The sequence below is a fragment of the Larus michahellis genome, chromosome 2, assembly GCF_964199755.1.
Source record: "Larus michahellis chromosome 2, bLarMic1.1, whole genome shotgun sequence".
In the NCBI taxonomy this organism is placed as follows: Eukaryota; Metazoa; Chordata; class Aves; order Charadriiformes; family Laridae; genus Larus; species Larus michahellis.
The window spans coordinates 105,332,033-105,351,916 of NC_133897.1; the positions used below are offsets into that span (position 1 = coordinate 105,332,033).

The 19,884-nt window shown below is 42.3% G+C and overlaps 1 protein-coding gene across 6 annotated transcripts in view; it reads left to right on the forward strand.

The window, feature by feature from the left end:
• The window catches only part of ZNF516 (zinc finger protein 516), a 104,479-nt gene extending 86,359 nt beyond the window's left edge, over nt 1-18,120 (forward strand). For 3 of the 6 annotated variants that reach the window (XM_074576516.1, XM_074576518.1, XM_074576517.1), the window contains exons 3-5: nt 915-2,393; nt 7,376-7,480; nt 15,077-18,120. In XM_074576516.1, coding sequence (XP_074432617.1) covers nt 915-2,393; nt 7,376-7,480; nt 15,077-15,327 — 1,835 coding nt within the window. In that variant the 3' untranslated portion in view covers nt 15,328-18,120. Of the gene's footprint in view, nt 1-914; nt 2,394-7,375; nt 7,481-7,863; nt 8,456-15,076 lie in introns of all 6 variants that reach the window. The other 3 variants (XM_074576519.1, XM_074576520.1, XR_012585689.1) reach the window with 2 other exon arrangements.
• Nucleotides 18,121-19,884: the final 1,764 nt, after the last annotated feature.

Consider the following 19,884-nt stretch of genomic DNA (forward strand, 5'->3'; position numbering starts at 1 on the left):
GAGAGATCGGCATCGGGAGAGCGGGCAGAGGTAGCTGTGCTCCCAGCAAAACAAATGCTACTCTTCTCTTTCCCCCTAAATGGCTTTAATTACTGCCCAGTATGGTCCCTTTCCAGGGCATGTGTTATGTAGATAAATTTACTCTGGAGAGCCGAGATGTGAAGAAGAAAACGTGGGAGAATCGAAAGTCTGGTTTGAATTCTGTAATCTAAATGGCTAAAAATGTTGAATTCCTTATCTCAGTGGATCAAGCGGTCATAAAATTTTCCTACAGTTTGACTCAAACACGGAAGTATGTTGAAAAAAAGAAGTATCAGCTTTAAACTAAGGGGTGGAAAATTCAAAATTTACATCCTCCGTAACTCATCTTTTATACTTGGCCACTGCAAAAGTCCCTCTTAAGCGAGCAGTTTGTTCTATATGCGGTACCTGCTTATATGCTTGATTTCTGTGTGGAGCCAATTTTTGTTGCTGAGTTATAAACCCTTTGAAAATAGGGGCTTGTAATGGAAGCACTGACAGACCTTTAAGTAGGTCAGTCTTATCTGGCTCCGTTATCTTTGCTTTTGTTAAAGCATTAAATGGTTGCATATTTGTTTATTTTTCTCACAGTCCCAGAATTTTAACATGGGTATATTATTGAATTGTTCTTTCTTCAAAATGTCATGAACATGCGGCATTGGAGAGTTTATCCAGACTTTGCCATCATCTTTAAAAGTAAAATGAACTGTTTTGTCTTATTTCAAGATTTTCTTGCTTATACAGTACATTTAGTCTGTAGCATGTCATTACAATACTAATACCAAAGTTTGCTTTTTCTCCTGCTATTTTGCTCTAGTCTTGAGTTTTGCTCTATCTTTCGGGCTCCTTTCTGCATAAAATGACAATGATGGTTTTTTGTTTGTCCCATTCAGATGAAAAGCCATACCGTTGCAACTTTTCTGAAGAGGAAACCCCGATGGTAACATCTCAGTTGGATGAACACCCAAAGCTGGGAAGCCGCAACACCAGAGAAAATGAGGCCAGGGAATCTAAACCCGAGATTCCTGCCCTGGTGTCAGCCCTGGAGAGTGTCATCAAGCAGCCCTTTTCGAAATACCAAGATGTAAAATGTTCTGCAGACATCAAGATGCCAGCATTTCACCACAGCCAAGGGCTTCCTTGCTCCAGTCGCATTGCTAGCTTTGCTCCGGGTGTGGGCCAGACATCTTCAAACATAGTTATGGACTTGAAAACGTCACTTGAAGTGCAGGCTAGTCGCACAAGAGAAAATTTGCTAGACTTAAACAGGGAGCATCCTCTGACAGAAAAAGGTGCTGAAGCTCAAGAGGTAGCTCCACTCGATTTGAGTGAAAAATCAACAAGGGATAATTCATGCAATAAAAATCTGAATACGTCCTTGCAGGCTGCTTTAATTGTCTACCCGTGTCCTTTCTGCAGTCACAAGACCTACTACCCTGAAGTCCTGTGGATGCACAAAAGAATTTTGCACAAAATCAGCTGTAACTCGATGGTCCCCCCTTGGGTTCAACAGAATGGATTCAAGAGTATTAAAAACAACCTGGTCTTTCTGGCGAGGAGTGGGCGTACTGGCCCCCCTCCTGTTCTTGGCGGTAAGGAATGCCAGCCTTTGCCCGTTGCCAGATTTACGCGCACTCAAGTGCCAAGTGCATTGCCAGGGTCCAAAAGCAACTCTCTTTCTGTTGGGACGACTGGGAAATCTGGGAGTACGCATCAGTCAAAGGACGGTCATGCCTTTGGCCACTGTGGTCCACGCTTATCAGGTCTAGAGGGGTACAGGCAGCCCAAGTTAAACCATTCCCAGGAGCAATACAGCATAACAGCACAACAAAAAAGTAAATATGAAGCAAATTCCAAACTTATGCAAATGGGAGCCTATAGCAGAAGTGTAACGCCTACTCAGACGGTCATATCCAGGCCTAGCACACAGCCCACCAACAGTAAGCAAGTGGAAAAGTACATGGTTCCCCAAGGAAGTACTAGTTTTGCCCCTCCAGGTAAGCACTGTGTGTCTGACTCCATGAAGGCCAAATTCAACCCACCGCCACAGTATCATCCTCTGTGTAAAAGCGAGCAGTACACTAAACACGAAGAGCCATCGGTGCCTCAGAGGGAGTCTCACGTGAAGGCTGGGAATGAGATGAGGACATTGGCAAACTGCACAGCGGTAGCACGAACAAGTCCACTGCTGCAGCCCCAGCCTAGCCCCACGGTAGTTTCTCCGGCTTTACACTCCAGCAAACAGGATCTGGGATCGGATGGGCATGAGAAACGTTTGGACGTTTTAAATATTTTTAAAACATACATTCCAAAGGACCTTGCTTCATTGTACCAAACCTGTGGTGCCAACAGCCCTGTCCTGGACCACACAGGTAAGATTTTCACAAGCCCTTCCTTAGCTGTGGACATGGCTTGCTTGTTCCTGCTGCATTTGGAGCCATGACATGCTGTTTCATAGTTTCTTCCTTCTCTCCCTTTAACGGTTGGGATTACAAGTTCATTTTTTTTATCATTTCTGGATAGGCTTGAATAGGTTGGTTTGCCAATCTCTAACGTTACAGATCTCCCCCTCTTGCACTGTGTGACATTTCTGTCGCAGGTTAAATGTATCTGGTTCCACCTGGAGTATTACTGTTCCTTTGTCCCCTCCCTTCCAGCAGGCTCAAGTTACACAGATGTGCTGTCACACGAAGATCCCCCTGATATGCTGGTGCTGGCAGACATCATCATCTTTTTGCTTCGGGCAAAATAAACATCCTTTGGGGCTTATCTGTGATGTTATTTTGGAGGTTTTGTTCAATTTTTTCTGCAAACAAGTCTTCCAACAATAGAGATAATCACTTGTCAGTGTCCTTTGTCTTTCTTGACAAAAGTCTTAAGATCTTCCTTGTCCATATCAAAGACTGCTATCCTATTTTTCAAATGATTCTTTTGATCTGTTTGTATGTTTATAATTAAAAAGAGGTAGGGCCGAATACGTGGCTGCTAATTCACCTAAGCAGGAAAGGCAGTTGTGCAAATAGCCAGTTTAAAAGTTCAGGGACTAAAAAAGTATCAGAGCTCTCCTTCTGTCTCTTGCCAGTCAACTGCCATGTAAAAAGAAAGGGGGAGGGGAAGAGAGAGAAACCTATGTATTTGCATTTGAAACCATACTGTTTGATGATCTGCCAGAATTAGTTTGTCTTGGTGGAAACTGAAAATCACACTGATTTATTACTCTTGAGATGGGTGTGTGTGTGTATGGGGGGGGAGAATGGGAGCCATAGTCCCAGCTCTCACCATTTGTAAAACTTCCCTTTTTTTTTTATATGCCGCTTCTCTTTGTAGAAGTTGTGCAAGAGCTGAACTCCACATAGAAAGAGCATGCATTCCAGACCAGTGTTCTGGTGTCCTCACCTGACATTGTTCTCTTTTGTCAAAAGCATGTGCAAAATGGAGCTTCTAACCCCGTTTTGCAAGTGTGATGAAACCCGGGACATTTGGACGCTGGTATTTTAAGGACAGCTATGGTCTAGTGCCCAGAACGTGCGTGCAAGTTGACCACTCTGGCAGCTGGGAGGCATGGAAGGAGCCGTAGTGTTTTCTCAGGTCTTGATGGAAGGCCTTTTGGAGAAGAAGACAGGAGGGCAAAATCTATCCGAAATGGTCCAAGAGGTGCACCTTTCAACCACTCCATTGTCGGGTTTGCTCAATCATTAAAAAGTAATGCTGCGTAGGGGCCGGCTGTTACTTGTTACTGTTGAGTAGATTGTTTCGCAGGTGGCTAGAGGCTGTGTGATGATTGCAACTAACATCAGGCTCCTGGTTTTCGTTAAGGAAGCAGAGGAGGACATGCTCGGTTTCTAAAACTGCAGGGTCAGTGTTCCTGTTGTAGTCCAGCCCACTTTGCTTTTGCCATCCCAGTGCCTAGGAATGCTTGAAGTTTTTCCCTGCCCGCTTCCTGCTCTAAATACCGGTTAATTGTTCCACCGTCAGCTTGGGGTACCTTCACATGGGTTCCCTCCTTGATCTTATTTAATACTACATTGTGTCAGCCTGCTCAGAGAAGTCTTACTGATCCAGTGAAGTCCTAGCCGTGTTAAGCCGTGTTTCTAAGCGAGGAACTAGAAGCTGGCTTAGTGAATGCAGGCACCAGAAAACCCATGAGGACCGCTGGGGCAAAGTAAAGCAGGGACAGGGTTTCCAAGGAGGTCACTATTTACCTGCTTTTTAAAAGAGGGATTTTATTGCCAAAATGTTTTTGCTGGGCAGTGATTTCCAGAGACACTTTAACTGAAAGTTATTTAGTGCCCATCTCTGCTTTGAAATCTCTTCTTTCATTCCAAGTGTTTTATAGCAATCAAGTTTTCAGAATTTGAAACCTCTTTTTTTATGTAGCTTGTCTTCATTTTATATACAACTTCCAGGTTGTTGATGGTTCTCCAGACCAATTGGCATGATGGCTGTTTTTCATAGCACTAAAATAAAAAGCTGCTGCAGGCAAAAGGAACGAGATCCTACCAACTGCAAATAGAGGAGGGTAAATGAACCTTGTCTGAAATAACACATGGCCCTAGACTGAGCCCTCTGAGTCAGTATGCATCATACAGTTTAGTCTTAATATGGCAATGGGAGTATGGCAATCATGACATAAAGGACAACCAGAAATCCCACTTAGGTATACTGTTTGTCACTTCCCCCCCCCTCCCCCAATTGATTGTTCACGATAGACTTGACTTTGGTGTTTGGTATACGACCTCATCTTAGATCACACTAGAATATTTAGTGTGTGGTAGTGCGGTGTTCAACTTCCTTTAAAATGGCTGGATTTATTTCTGGGATCCTTTCTTTTACGTTTGTGTTTATTCCAGTGTGTCCTTGGAAAAGAGAGTTGTACGTACTGTTGTGATACAGCTGCAAGCCCAAAGCTTGCTGTGCTTAGGCTAGGTTTGTTTCACGTTGCCCAGCTTCCCAGACGCTTGTAGGGAGAATCTTATTGTTATATTTAATAGTAGTTATTTATTTTATTCATGATATTTACATGAATCACCATCTTAGGAAAGGATGGGTTATGGCAGCAGATGCACTCTTTCTGTGGGGCTCCTTTGAGACCAGCTTTGAGCATCGGTTTCGCAGGAGCTCCCATTCAGATGGTGACGTTCGTTTACCTTAATTTGCTAACACCTGTAGTCATCTACCCTATTTTGTTCACATATAGGATAATCTGAGTGATGACTCATAGGGATATTGCCTTGCAGCGGTGATGCCCATCCCTCAAAGCTCTGAACTATCAAAAGCCTTATGGTGCTCCTTAGGAAATGCAACAATGGCAAATATACCTGGAAACAATCCATTTTTTCCACCTGCTTTTTAAATAAGTGAGTGCTTTTTAATAAAGTGAGTGCCAGGGTGGGGTTAGATGAAAGTCCTAACACGCTCACCTTTGGCGTTTGTACAGGTTACACGGGCTTACAACAGTATCATTGACCTGCCCTCATGCACGACTCAAGTGGGAGCAGCGCTTCCATGAAGGCTGTCGGATCAGGCCCATAATGGCTGCTGAGACGAGCATATTCACCTTTAGCAGAGGGACACTTGGGGTACAGAGAGATTAAATGTCTTCCCAGAGGTGGCAGAAAACCACCTGAGGAACCCAGGTCTCCTGAGGTTCCCGAGAGCTGCTCTGCTGGTACCAGAGCCCTGCACTGCCTGTCCCTGCCTGTCCAGCGGCCAGCACAGCAATCCGGCAAAGGCCACGTCTGGTCCCTCAACACACTTCACACAGCTTCGCTTTTGAGCTCGCAGCTGTAGTTCTGGCCAGTAAGGGGAAAACTCTAGTAACAGACCAGAAAATCTGCTTTAATCTTGACTGCCTTACAAGGCAAATCTGTCACCTTATAGTACAGTGAAGCTCTCGTTGAAATTTATGTCTTTTTTTTTTTTTTCCCCTTTGGTGTGCGTGTGTGGGTATACGTGATCTGGATTTGCCCCTAAATCATGATCTTGTATTTGACTGCCGGGAACTTAGTTGTTGGGAGTGTGTGTTCAGCTACATTACACAGGCTGTGCTGCCATCTGCAGGAGGTGCTATTATAAAAAGAGAAAACAATTTTGTGAGGTGTTGGGGTTTGTTTTGTTTTTGTTTGTTTTTTTTGTGGTTTGTTTTTTTTTTTTTTGCCAGCGAGACATTTCTTTTCACTATATGCTATGGTAAAAACATTGCAGGACACTTGGTGCCATACTGGCAGGGTAAATGGCAGCCTGTCGTCTTTTCCATTCGTTTTCAGATACGGCATCTGTATTTTGGGTGAGTGCTCTGGCATCCTGCAGTTGATTTTTTTTTTTCAATTGTGGGTTGTTTTTTTTTGTTGCCACTTCTTTTGTTCAGAATTTTATTCTTTTTAAATGCTGTAACGGGGCGGGGGGGAATGAAGGAAAAGCTGAAACTTCACTTCCGCTGACAACCCCGAGAATTTCTTTAAAAGCCAAAGTATTCCAGTGGCAAATGGAAACATCAGCTCTTTCCTTCTGAGGGTGTTTTACCAAAATAGAAAAAATGATGTTCAAATGTATTTTTTTTTAATAATAAAAAAGCCCAATAAAAGTCAAATGTGTCTTTTTTGATCAGCAGCAAAAAGACAAAGACCAGCCCTTTAAGTCAGATGCTGTAAACTGACCTTTGGAGAAAAAGGAGAGGTTTGAGCGGTTTCCCACAAATGCTAATGGCCTAGAAAACATGTTTACCCAGGGCTGGGGGAAGGCTGCTGTGCTGCTACCAGCTCAAAATGTCCGGAATGACACTTTCATTCACAGATGTCTTTCGTCTGTGCCTCAGAGGTCCGGGGTCAAAGCAGCACCGGCAGGCAGGTAGGCAGGGGCGAAAGGTTTGATCAGTCTGTGATGGCTCCGCTCGCTCTGCATTTGTCTCTGAGGTATTGCCGCCCGGGGGGGACAGTCGGGCTCTGGTCCTACTCACTTCCTATTATCCATGTGACTTGTCTCCGCCACGCTGGAGTCACTTTGATTTGCCTGATGTACTGCTTGACAAAGCTGGGTGATGGCTGAGAAGTGGATCCAGCTGCTCTGAAAAGCGCACACCTGACATGCCAGTCCTGGTGCGGGCACATCATGGGGAGCATTTTTTAATTCAATGTAATTTATGCATTCTTGCAGTCCTGTGTGTGCCTGGCCTGTCAGCCAGTGCCTAGATGAAGGCTGACAGTTGTCATCCAGGGCCTGAAGGTAGCCTCACATAATGACACATTAGACATACTAATGATGTTTTCTTCTGGCATAATGTTTTCTTCTCAACTTTCCTCTCTCCTCTCCCCCTCAACCCCTCCTCCCTCCCATCCTCCCTCCCTCCCGACTACAGGGATGCTCAGGACACAAACACGCCAAGGAGACTGCGTCTGCAGAGAATGTGGAAAATGCTTTACCCAACCCAGTCACCTCAGGACTCATCAAAGGTCCCACACAGGTACCTTTTCACACTCGCTCTTGCTTGTTCCCTTTCCCGCTTGCCTGCTTTTGGATCCGGCTAACAAAATGCCAAGAATTACACTGCACATACCATGATAACCTAAGTAATTCCAGTACCTAAATCTAATAGACAGGTTTTTTATTTTTATGACTATTGCTCTTGTTCTCCGGATATTGCTTACCTGATCCCCGCCCGAACTCCATAAAATTGCAATGCATTTAAGATGAGTCTGTTTGCAAATGTTTTATTTTAATTAGAGAGTAGGGTACTCAGAAATGAATATGCTAATGAATTCTGTTGCCACCAGCACAAATTGAAATCAAAGTACCCCTTTCAGCACAACATAAGGCTTTGTTTTGCCTCATCATTGCTGTTGACAGGAACATTTTTGCGGGAAACGAGATTTTTCCGCAGACCGGTCAGCCCTAAAATGGGAAATCCCTACCAGCCATTTTTAACCTCTCGTGGTCTGCGGTTGAAGCTGTAGGAGGCTAAAGCCACCGGTGTCGAGAGACCTCCTGAGCATTGCATGAGACAGTAAGACTAGCGGGTTCCTCTTGAAAAGTGTGAATGATGCATACATAAGCCAGTCTGATGCAAAATGACAGAGGCCAAATGGTAAGTAATGCAAGAAGAGGGTCCCTTTACACATACACTGATAATTAATGTTGTCAGTGATTGCTTTCTTCAGCGCCGAAGTCTGAATTAAAAAGGGCAGTGGCCCTAGGCTGCCATTAGCACACTCTCTTACAGTAAGTGTTACGGTAAATTGGTATTTTCCGGCCACAGGCTAGTAGCTGGTGTCTTTTTTTGAACGTGGTTAATCTGTAATGGTCTCAAATAATGTACACACACTAACGAAGCTTGAATGTTCATCTGTTAACAAGCCCCCTTGTTCCCACAGTGGTATTTGAGTCTAATGGACTCCGAGGTACTGAAGTTCACACCACCTCCGCAGATGCCCCAAAACAAGTATGTTTTACAATTAATTGGATGTTTGGTTTTTAATGTGGTAGCTGGGAAAAAGTGGCACAGTGATACTCATCACTAAAGCGCTGACTGTTTTATAACATGTATAAATAATAACGGTGTTGCTTGATTTTTACCTCTTAAATTTTTTAAGCGTTTTATCGAAGTCTATTATATAGAGAGTCAGTTAATTGTAGAGCAGGTAGCTAGTGTTAAAGTAAACATGTATTTGGGGACTGGGTGGGATAGCTAACTCTGTAATGCACAGTGATATGTAATAGTGAGATAGTACATAAAGAATTCCTGGAAATAATTTGATCTTACAACTAACAAATTTTCTGCTGCAACACTACAATTAATGCTTAGGCTGTATTTTTCTGAAGAGTATTTGTACCCTGATATCCCGTATTTGGCCTTTGAAAGGCTCTCATCCTCCCGTTTCTCTGGACTCTGTGTGGCAGTGTGCTTTCCTGTTTCTAGTATACAGAGTTTCCCATCTTAGCTAACACTTCTCAGTGCTCTGAATTATACATGACAAAGCTGTTATATAGAAAACCATTAAACTGAATTTGTTTCATGTATCTTACGTCTTTGGAGACCAGTATCATCACCTGGACCTTCCCACTCCATATTCCAGCGTGGCAGCTGGGTTTCAGGGCATGCCTTCTCGTGGACGGTTTTCTTTCATTGTGAAGCTGCTTCCAGCATCACTCACTTTTCTTTTCATCCATGTTTTTAGTTTAATTTTGGCTACAGCACTTTTCCTGTCTCCTGCTAAACAATTGCAGGTGGTTTCACCATGCTTAGAGAATGCATCTCCATGCTAGTTCTGCCTTCCTGAAGTTTATGAGTTGGTTTCTACTTGCTCGGTAAGCATCCTTTCTGGGCACCACCACGTTGTATAATTCACGTGCTGCAGCCTTCATGGAGACTCTTAGCAACTTCTCTGTTGCATTTGCATCTTTCTGGCCCAAAGGCTATGCGGGGAACCCAGCCACTGCCACAGGAGTATCTGAGTTGCTGTCAGGCCATAGGAGCAGCCAATAACTCACCTCATAAAGTTTTCAAGATGACAAAGCACTTCAGTAGTTGTTGCGGGCAACGTTTGCTTTGCTTTCATGGGACAGTAGCAGCAAAGTTGTGCTATAGTTGGAAAACTAGATGAAAGTGTTCTCCTTGTGATGCTTATCTAATAAAATTGTGCAAGGACATACCTCTCAGTAGAAATATGTGACAGAGTGAAACACTGCAGCTCTGCAAACTAGCTCAACTAGTCTTCGGTTCTCCTTGGTTTAGTAATGTAGATTTGGTAAACCAAAGCATCTTTAGAATGCTCTTTCATCTTTCATGCTCATGGTTTTACCTCGTGTGTGGCTGAGATCAAATTCTGAAGGCATCTGGGCTTTTTTCCTCTAAAAGCCAATGTAAGGTTACAGTTGGAAATACCTTTCCAAAAAACTATGGAATGGTTGTATCTGTCAAAAAAGAGATGTGGCAGCTCAGTCCACATCTGGACTCGTTTTGTAATTTGGGTTATATTACTGCACAATAAATTTACTCATAATCTTGTCTTTGTAAACTACTGCTATGCCAGAATTTATTGACTAACTTCTTCCACGGCAAATGTAGTTTGCTCTTGCAGTCTCAGTCCGTGTCAATCTGTCTTCAAAGTATTTGATTAAATTACAACATCTCTCAATGCAGCAGAATACTACTGGGTAGGGGTTAGCTTCATGAATCGCTTCATCTCTTGCCAGTCAGTATTTCTTCCACAGAAGCTGCGGTATGATCACTTCTCCAGCAGATAGTTCCCTTTCTTTTGTCTTGTTTGCTTCTCAGTATCAGCCTTTGTCTCAGTTTGTCAGCGTCTGTGTCGGTAAGGATTATTCAGTTGTCTGCCGTTTTGCTTGTTCTCATCGTGAGCAGGCTTTGCACTCCCCCAGAAGACTCCTCCACCTGCACAGTCCCTGGGCGTTAGAGAGGGAACATGCTCATTTCTACCTGCAGCTGTAGGGGCCTTTAGAAGCGCAGAAACAAGCTTGCACTGAGAACGATGCCTGCAGCATTCTGGTAACATTATGATTTCCCACTTTAAACATTGTCACTCCGTGTCTTCATTTCGTTTCGTAATTGGGGACAGATCTATTCATGAGAGTTTATGGTGTAAAGTCAGTTCAAGTTACAGAAGTGCCATGCACATGCTCCAAGCAAGAAACAATAGTTGCCACGTACGGTAGCTTGAGAATGAAAGGTGGTTTTTTTAATGTTAAGTGGAAAGGATTCACTTTACATAATGTTTCCTCCTCACAGGTAAAATATCTTCCCCTGAGTAGTCTGCTAAAGAGTAAAAATATTAACATTAGTATTTCACAGTTCCCCCACTCCCTTCAGTAGTCAACCAGACGATCATCTCTGAAGGTTTCCTTTATGAAAGAATGTTAGGTAGGGCTTTTAAAATCCCCCAGCATAGTAGCTTACAACAGTGATACATTATACAGCAGTTTTCTCACGGAGTAATTCTAATTCCGAATGTTAAAAATAGGGTCTACAGCCACGCTTTTTAAAAATGAGCCAGCTAAATCTATATTTAGGTGTCTAAATAGGAAACCTGCTTTATGGTGGTGAATCACCAGCAGGAGATGCAGGTGTTCAGCATCACTGAAAAGCAGGCCACCTATAGGGGTGTGTAAAGACGACCATACACACCCAGTTTTGGTAATATTAGCACTGGGCTGTATTTCATACTTTGTTATCAGCACCAATGAAATATAAACAAAATGTAGGAAATAAGATGTTCATTTCCTTCGTAACATTATTTACTGTGGTTTCTTACTTTTACCTGACTGCTTTGAAAAAACCAGAGGAGGACATTTTTACATCAAATGAATTTCCCATGAACTCTGGAATATTTCCTGTTCTTCTTTGTCTAAAGGACAAAAAACGCTCATTACATACCCCAAGTCAATACAATCTGTGCAAAGTCATGTAGATTCTCTTGAAATGCTGCCATATTAAATGTACTGAATATTCTGAATATTTTTATAAATGCTAAATATCCCAATATATCCATAATTAAGCTTGCTTATCCACAATGAATATGTATCTTAATTTGGAATACACTAAGCAGCATCCAAAGACCTGATTTAGTAGGCATGAATTCGCCTAAGCTCCAGTTGCTTATACATGGTAAGACAAAAACTGGCTCCCCTTCGGAAGGGTCCCTGCAACCGCGCATATCTTGAAGCCGCTGCAGCTCTCAAAGCAAAGCTCTCCTAAAGCATGCGGACATTTCAGAGACACTGCCTGGTGCTGCAGCGTTGCAGCCAGAATTCCCAAGTGCATTCAGTGGCACAGGAGTTCAGTCTCTAGCCTCCTTTTGCAAAAGGGTGACAGCCGTGGTGTAGCAATTTCTAATACACATGCCTTGCGTTTAACTCCTGCTGCTGCTGCGTTTTTAAAAACATATAAAAACTTGGCCCGCTTTAGGAATATAGTTTATCCTCTGTCGGTGCTACAGTATGCTCTAAAAATGTTAAGGGACAAGTTATTGGGTGTTCAGAAGGCATGATTTACTGGTTAGCAACGAGGAATAGTTCTGTCTAATTGAGAATATGTGAAGCAGATTTGCAGTGCTGGAGCCAGAGACACCAAGTTCTCTGCCTTTCGTGCAAGTGAAGCAAGCAAAACCCCCAGAACTCCAACCTTTTCCCTCTCCGGAAAAATACCCTTTTACTCACAGAAAATCAATTAAAATCTACAGCCCAGAAAAAAAAGCAAAGTGTTGGTATTATGGCTATGTCTGGCTGAAGCTTTCCCCATGCCAGAAGGCAGTGATGGTCCTTTTCTGGGAAAGAGTTGTGGACACCACCACTCTTGGGCCTCATTCACTGAAGACAGAGGTGTGCAGTGGGTCCTGTGTGACAGGGATAAACCACCTTCATTAAGGAGTCGTAAGCCTTAATTTTCTCCACCGTTAGTATTTTAAAATACTATTTCTTGCAGTGTTCAATACTTGAGATAGCATAAATGCGAATAGTCAGAATTTGGCTGATAGACAGATTGGAAAGAACCATCAAGAAAACACTATATATATTTTTTTTAATAAATAAATATATATTATTTTTTTAATATATATATATAAACACACACACACATATATCGTAAGGGAGTTTGGGAGAAGGGCTGGGGGCATGTGTTACCTCTAATGTTTTTATAGTCCAGCACCACTACAGCCCTGCTTGTCCTAAAGCAACTTTGGAGAGAAGGGGAGGAGCAAAAAAATAAGAACATATTTAAAAGTTACTTAAACCATTGGTTTCTGAGTTTAGTTGGGTTTGGTTGGGCTTTATTTGCATTTGAAATTTTAGCGCTGTCTGTTAGAAGTCCTATTTATGACATTTGTTCATACGAAATGTCTTGCCCCAGTTCCTTGCAGAGTTTCTGCTAAAGACCATGATTAATAGTTCAGTCCTCATTATTGCAAATGTTATTTTTAAATAGTTATTCTGAGAACAAGAATTCCATTAATCAAAATAATAGATAATGAACAAATAAATGGCAACCTAATTTGTCTCGTTCATACATATGGAGATTATAATGCAAACAATCAAGGAATCATGGAAGCTGCTGTACCGGCATCTGAGTAATATGCATGTACTGTATGTCCGTTAGTTTCTGAGCGTTATAGACAGGATTAGCAGCTTTAGTTCTTGTCCCAACACTTCCCCCTTGCCAGCAAACTGGAGCAGTATCTGTGCTCCAAACAGATCATAGCAATTTATTTCAATATGTCACGCGATAATCTGTCTCCAATATCTTAACATGCACACAAACTGATTTTTTTCCTATTAACTGGTGAAAAGCACTAGAAGTTGGTATGAAAGCAGCTTTTGGCATGGAAGCTATAGGTTTCACTTAAGAAAAGATCTGGTTTTCCCCTTCAAAATGCCGGAAGGAAAGAAAGCCTACTTTTTAAACTGGTAAACGTTTCACATCGGGAAGAATTCAGTCCATCTGTGTGTCAGCTGGTTCAAAGTCTGACTACCCCCTCGGGCCGGTGTGAGTACAAGGGGGTGAGCCACTGGGTGCGTTTTGGCACGCGTGAAGCTCAGGTGCTGTTGCCCGGTGAAACTGGGAGCACTGCCGTGGCGTCCACCCACCCACTGGCCCTGATCCCTCTGCGCCTCCCTGCCAGGTGGGAGGAGGATGGATTACCCTTTTTCATGGTCCGTGGGTGGATGGTACCCGGACCTGCGGGGCACCCCTCTGCTGCCCAGCACCCCCCAGGCTGCCCATCCCAAAAAAGCACCCCAAATGACACCCCTTTTTTCAGTTCTTACCCAGGGAAACTGGGCCGAGGCGCCTACCATCCCCTTCCCCTCCCTCCCTCCCTCTCTCCATCCCTCCCTCCCTTTTCCCGGCTTGGCGAAACCCTGCTGCGTTCCCCCGTGTACGTAGAGCCGGTTCGATACGAGACGTTTTAATGATGAATGCCTCCTCCTGGAATTGTGGCTCTGTCTCTCAGGCATGATGCAGCCGCGCAAAAATGTAAAGCATCTTTCTTGGTTTACTGCAGGAAATTCAGCATCCAACTAAGGAAGTTTTATCACATCTCTCATTCAGTTACTGTTTCCTACATTTCAAATATACTGCCGTCTGTACAGCAGCTTTTTTTTTCTTTAATTTTGTTGCAAATCTTTCCGACTTAAACCAAACTTTGACTGGTAAATGTCATGAATCTCAGGCCAGGTTTAATTAGGAATTTTCTAAATCTATTAACAAAAGAGATGCACTTAATACATTATGTCAACCAGAGCTGGGCTTTCTTTAGCTATTTCGAGGGCTGCCATAGGCACAGCTTGAAACTTGCTTGGATTTTACATGGGTGCCGTATTTTATGTTGCATTAATTTAAAATGGTCTGTTTCACTTCATCAAGACTTTAGCTTAAGGATAATGCATTTATGTAAGATTAATCTTGCCATGTTGTTTTAGGATCAGGATTGTAAACTGCATTGTTCCGACAGTGATGTTCTAAATGTCATTTTAAAGCTTTTCTTGGGAGCTGCAGGCTCCCGCTTATTCATGATGTTATCTTTAATTTCACTTGATTTTAGAATATCCCTGCTATTTTTTTCAATGTGGTAATTATTCATGAAAATTGGCTAAAAAAAATAAAAGGAAGATGACAAGGGGGGAAAAAAAGCTGCCTTAGTATTTGACAGACCTGCGCAAGAATTCAGTTTTTCTTCTTTTAGCTGCTTTTGTGACCTCAAACTTCAGCCTTTTTAAAACACTGGTCTAGTTATGAATCCCTCTGGGCTATCTCAAAATTCTGCTTTTTGGAGGCCTCTTCTTCCCCTCCTTGTTCTCAGCCTTCTCTGAACTGCCCCATCAGACGCTATTACTTGCTCTTCTAGTCCGTCAGGGACTGTGTATGGGCCTGACACGCTTTGTCTTGCTGGAGGTGATGAAAAATAAACCCAAAAAACTTCCGATGTGGGGGGCCAAAATGAACGTAGGTGATGCTAATAAAGGGTAACGAACGCCAGCAGGGGCTTGCTGGAGGGTTGCGCGTGGGAGCAGAGGCGAGAATGAGCTTTTCTCTGTCTCGTCCTTCTTGCAGGGGAGAGACCACGGAGGTGCAGAGGTCGCCCACACGCTGCCTCTCCGGAAGGGAACCTAGAGCCCCGGCAGAGGAGCCCCCGGGCCAGCGGCCCCCACCCCGACGGGCAGTGCCGGCGGCCCCCCGTGCCCCGGCGGCTACCGAGCAGCCTCCCTGCCAGCCATCGCCTCGCCCGCAGCCGCTGCGCAGGACTGAAACCAGCGCTCTGCGAGGAGGGGGGTGCCTCTGCGCTGTTAATCATTTTAAAATAAATGAAGATGCTACACAAGATATATATAAATTGACGTACTAATCAGTCCCATGGTTCCTTATTTCCTTTATAATAAACAGTGGAGTTGGCAAGCACTGTGGCAGCACAAGGCATCTATATTAATCAAGAGAAGTTTGAGACACTGGAAAAATTAAACTTTATGTGATTTGGACAGCATGAAGAAGTTAAGCACTGTAACAAAAACCTCCCTGATGCTCACAATGACTATTTGATACATTTGAAAAACAGCAGTGGATTCGAGGGCTGGAGAAGTATTAATTAATGAAACTGCCACTGCCTGTCATGCTGAAAAGCAAATTAGAAAAAAAAAAAAACAAACAAAACAAAACAGAGAGAGGAAGAAGGGGGGGTGCGGGGAAAAGGTGGCATTCGGTGCTGAGAAAGCAATGCTTGATGAAGGATTAAAGGGACTAAAGAGAAAGACCGTCATTCTGCAATAGTTTGTTTCATTACAGTTTGGGGACCACTTGCATTTCTAGTGCTCTTGCTCTTGACTGCGCACCATTAATAGTATGTGAATATGGAAATTGAAACACTTCCAGAGAAAAGCTTCTACTCTGCTTTGGAAAAGAAAAGCTAGTCGAACACTAAGAAAAAAAAAAACAAAACACCAGGCTTCTGTGTTTTACTCTCAGGACCTTTTTTTGTAACAGGGCTACTTTCTTCGACCTGGTCACAAAGGAAGTCTTCATGTTAAGAAAAAAAAATTAATAAAATAAAACAAAACGCTCAGCTCTCTAACGCCGCTGATCTGTATGTTTAGAAGAGAAAAGGTGTCACTGAACAAGTTGAGGCAGCCCTTGGGCCCATACAGTACTCTCTGCTCCTGCGTTTGGTTCGGCGGGTTCACTTCTCCTTTCCTGGGCCCGATGACGTTTCGGAAAGACGAGGAACTTCTTTTGTGGTGGCAGGTTAATGTTCATATAAATGTGTCATGTCTTGTACTTGGTGATCACTGGTGGTGTTAGGAAAAAAAAAAAAGGCAAAAAAAAAAAAAAGCTTTATATACCTCTTCTACAGTAACTCTTTAACTGCAAGTTTTCAAGGTGGGGTTGTGGCACATAACAGGTTGTTAAACCGTGCGGTGTAAGCAATTAAAAATGTATTCCACAGATATAAATATTTTCTTTTCTTATTGCTGTGACACTATGTGTGATGGTAATATTTCTGAGAGTTTCAGATTTTGCACATATAATTTTATGCATTATCAAAAGTTACTGCTGCCTTGAAAGAAAATGTTCTGTGAAAATTTTTGCAAAAGCTTTACTAGTTTTTTTTAAATTGTAACATTTTGTAAAGGCAGGAAATGGATTAAAAAGAAAACCCTAGCATGCTAAATATATTTTTCAACAAAGCAATAATTTTACATGTACAGAAATTATGCTAACCTTTAATACAGGTGAGAGCAACAGTTTACTTAATACAATAACGGAATAGTGCTGTTTTTGTAGAAATGGGCTTCTGACACAAAGATTTGTTTAAAAAAAAAATATCAGAAAAAAAGCGTGATCTTTCTGTTCTAACAGTTTTGGCGGGCGGGGGGTTGCTTTTTTTTAAAAAAAAATCTAGTCAGCAATTGGTTCTGGATACTACTTGTTACTTGTTTTAAATTACTTGACAGTTTTTGTTACTTCGCAACACTTGCAACAATGCAAATTAACTTTCTTATGTATTTTTTTTAAACTAGTTTTTCCTTATGCTATTACACCAGATGTATACCAGAATTCTCTGTAAGTCTCGGTGTAGTTAGGAATGTCTGTGCAAATACTTATAAGTGACTGTAATTAACTGTTCTGTGAAGTTATTTTTGAGGGAGGTCGCATAGACACATTCCATTGTACACCAAAAAAAAAAAAAAAAGAGAAAAAAAACAAAAAATGAAATATTTTGCTGTGTTGCTTAATGATTATCATTTTGGGTTTGCACTAGCTTTCTCAGTTTGTTTTGTTTGGGTTGGTTTTTTGTGTTCTTTTTTTTTTGTTGTTGTTGTTGCGCTTCTGTTTTGTTGCTTTTCTGAGTCATATTTTCCATGAGTGAAAGTAATGCAGTTCAGGAATGCACAAAAGCTAGTTGCTTAGCCTATTTGTTTGTGTTTTAGTTATTAAAAACTCTTCTGTACCCAAAATGGCACAAAAGTGTAGTCTACATTTGTAATTTCTCCCTTTTTTTTTTTTTTTTTTTTTAAATTGCATTTGTTTGCAAGCTGATCTAGAAAATCTGAGTTAATATTTAGAGCCAAAAGCTTTTTTTTCTGGAGCTTTTCTTCCAGAATCTCTGACAGAGAAGCTAGTGCTGTCACTGCCATTACCAGGGTACTAATCAGCAAAGTTTACAATCATAATTTAGCTCCATGAAGAACAACAGTAGGGGAAATCAGTTTAAATAATTATATGCTGTGTATAGCACAGAAATGAGATTTTCACTTAATTAAACAAGAAATAAGAGTGGGTGGGGGAAAACCAACCTTAAAGACCATCTGTTTTCAGAGGCAAATCCCACAATTTCTTTTTTTCCTTCTTTATCATTGTATTGTATTGATTTGTTATTTTAGTTAGGCCATAGTATTTAAAATGAGTTGTGTTCCTTATTTATTTAGTCAATGGGCTTTGATCAGCTCTTTTAAGCAACGTGATAACTTTTTTTGGCATGACACGCTCCTGTAAAGCCCTTTTACGACTGTTACAGGGACTTTCTACTACCTCTACCAATCTACTGTTTCTTCTTCTTACAGGTTTTTATGGTGTTGCAAGTCTAATGTAACTTAGACAATAAAGGGTTTGATTATCTACGCTGCAGATTCTCAGTGTATCTGCCATCTCTCTCCCCCTCTTTCTCTCTCTCTTTCTCTCTCCCTCTCTCTGGTTTTCGTGTGGTTTACTGTAGCTAAAGTGCAGAAGACCTTTTTTATTCTAGCTGAAGTGAAAGACCACCTTCCTCTCCACAGTATTTTTGTACCCTCAATGTTGTGCACTGACCGAAAAGGCGAACTTGGAGAACACTTACTCCACGGAGCTCATCAGCTACTACGTGGCCATCATGCTGTTTGCATGCTCGGAATTCCTTCTGTCAGAAATGCTACAAGTGAATGGGTACATACTGCAAAATGGAAAGCAAATTGAAAAGCCAAAACAGTTTTTAGTTTTATATTTCAAAACCACTTAAAGTCGAAAAGCCTTAGCATAAATTGCTGCCCTCATCCTATGGAAGACTCTGCCTGTATGAAACCAACTAGTTAAGAAAATTATCCTTTGGAAAATAGCATCCTCTTGTTGGTGCAAAAAAGTTTTCTGCTATTATCTAGCCGTCAGATAAAAATACGTCACTGGAGTGATGTCCAGGTGTTGATACCGTGTGCATTTCATGGTAATCCCCGTAAACATGTTGCCACCTTGTTGTGCCTTGGGGTGCTGCGTGTCGTGGAGGGCATGCGTAGGTTTGTCGTGCTCGCCGCATCAGACCGTGCGTGACATTTTGAGCCATTTTACAAAATTGTGTCATTCTAGTGGGAGTGCATCCCCGTTTTCCGCGTTTTCATGCTCAAAGGGTTGTGTTTCTGACCAGGCCCACGTTTGGTTTTGTTCTCCTTCCTTGTGGTATTCCCGTGCTGGCCTGCTGAAGGCATATCTCAGCAGCTCCAGCAAGAGTGCCTGGAATTCATGGACACATTTGGGGATTTCACCTTGAAAAACCAACCTGTCGCAAGAAGACCTGGAACAAAGCAAGAGGTAACGTCTTCATTAGGTTCTTGCTACATAAAAATGCGTTGGGTTAAAAGTAGGAGAGGTTGCATTTTATGTCAAGTCAAATTTCCTGCTCCCCGTGCAAGCCAGGATTTTTAAGCCAGCATTTCTGTGCAAAGCACTGAATTGCAGAGAGTCCTCTTCCCTCGCGCTCTCTCCTTTCTCTCTTGCTGTGTTTGACAGCCCCATGCTTCAGAGAAGTCCAATATTTGGAGGCAAAGCTCGTGTGCATTCCCTGGGAGCTTGTAGGTAAGGAGTGCCTGCTTGATCCCAATATTTAGAGAGTAACTCAAATAAAATGGAGTATATTCTCATATATAAAAATTTCTTACGCTTTAGCTTGTCATTATAAATGATGAAATGATTGCTTCTGGAACAGCTAGGTGTGTAAAACACTTGAAGATCAGTGAAAGCATAGACCTACTCCACTATGAACTGCTTTCTGTGGGGCTGCGTGGATCCTGGTGTCTTTGAGAGGGACTACAACCGTGTGTTGACATTCGTAGCTGTCTCAAGGTAGACAGTAGCTGTTAAAAATGTATTTATGCCTATATTTTTTTCTTCAGGTTCATCAGTGCTGCTTTTAGGAGAAAGAAAAAACCTAACAAAACCAACCCTAAACCCCAGAAAAAGTTTCCTTCCATTCGAGGCTGGTGGACAAAGGGCAAATTGTAGGTGGGAAAAAAAAATAAATCCATATATGTTTGGTATTTCCAAACTGGTCACCTTTTACTAGTCAAAATGGGGGGCGCTTGCTATTGAGAGAGAAAAGGATGTTGTGTTGGGAGTAGGAAGCA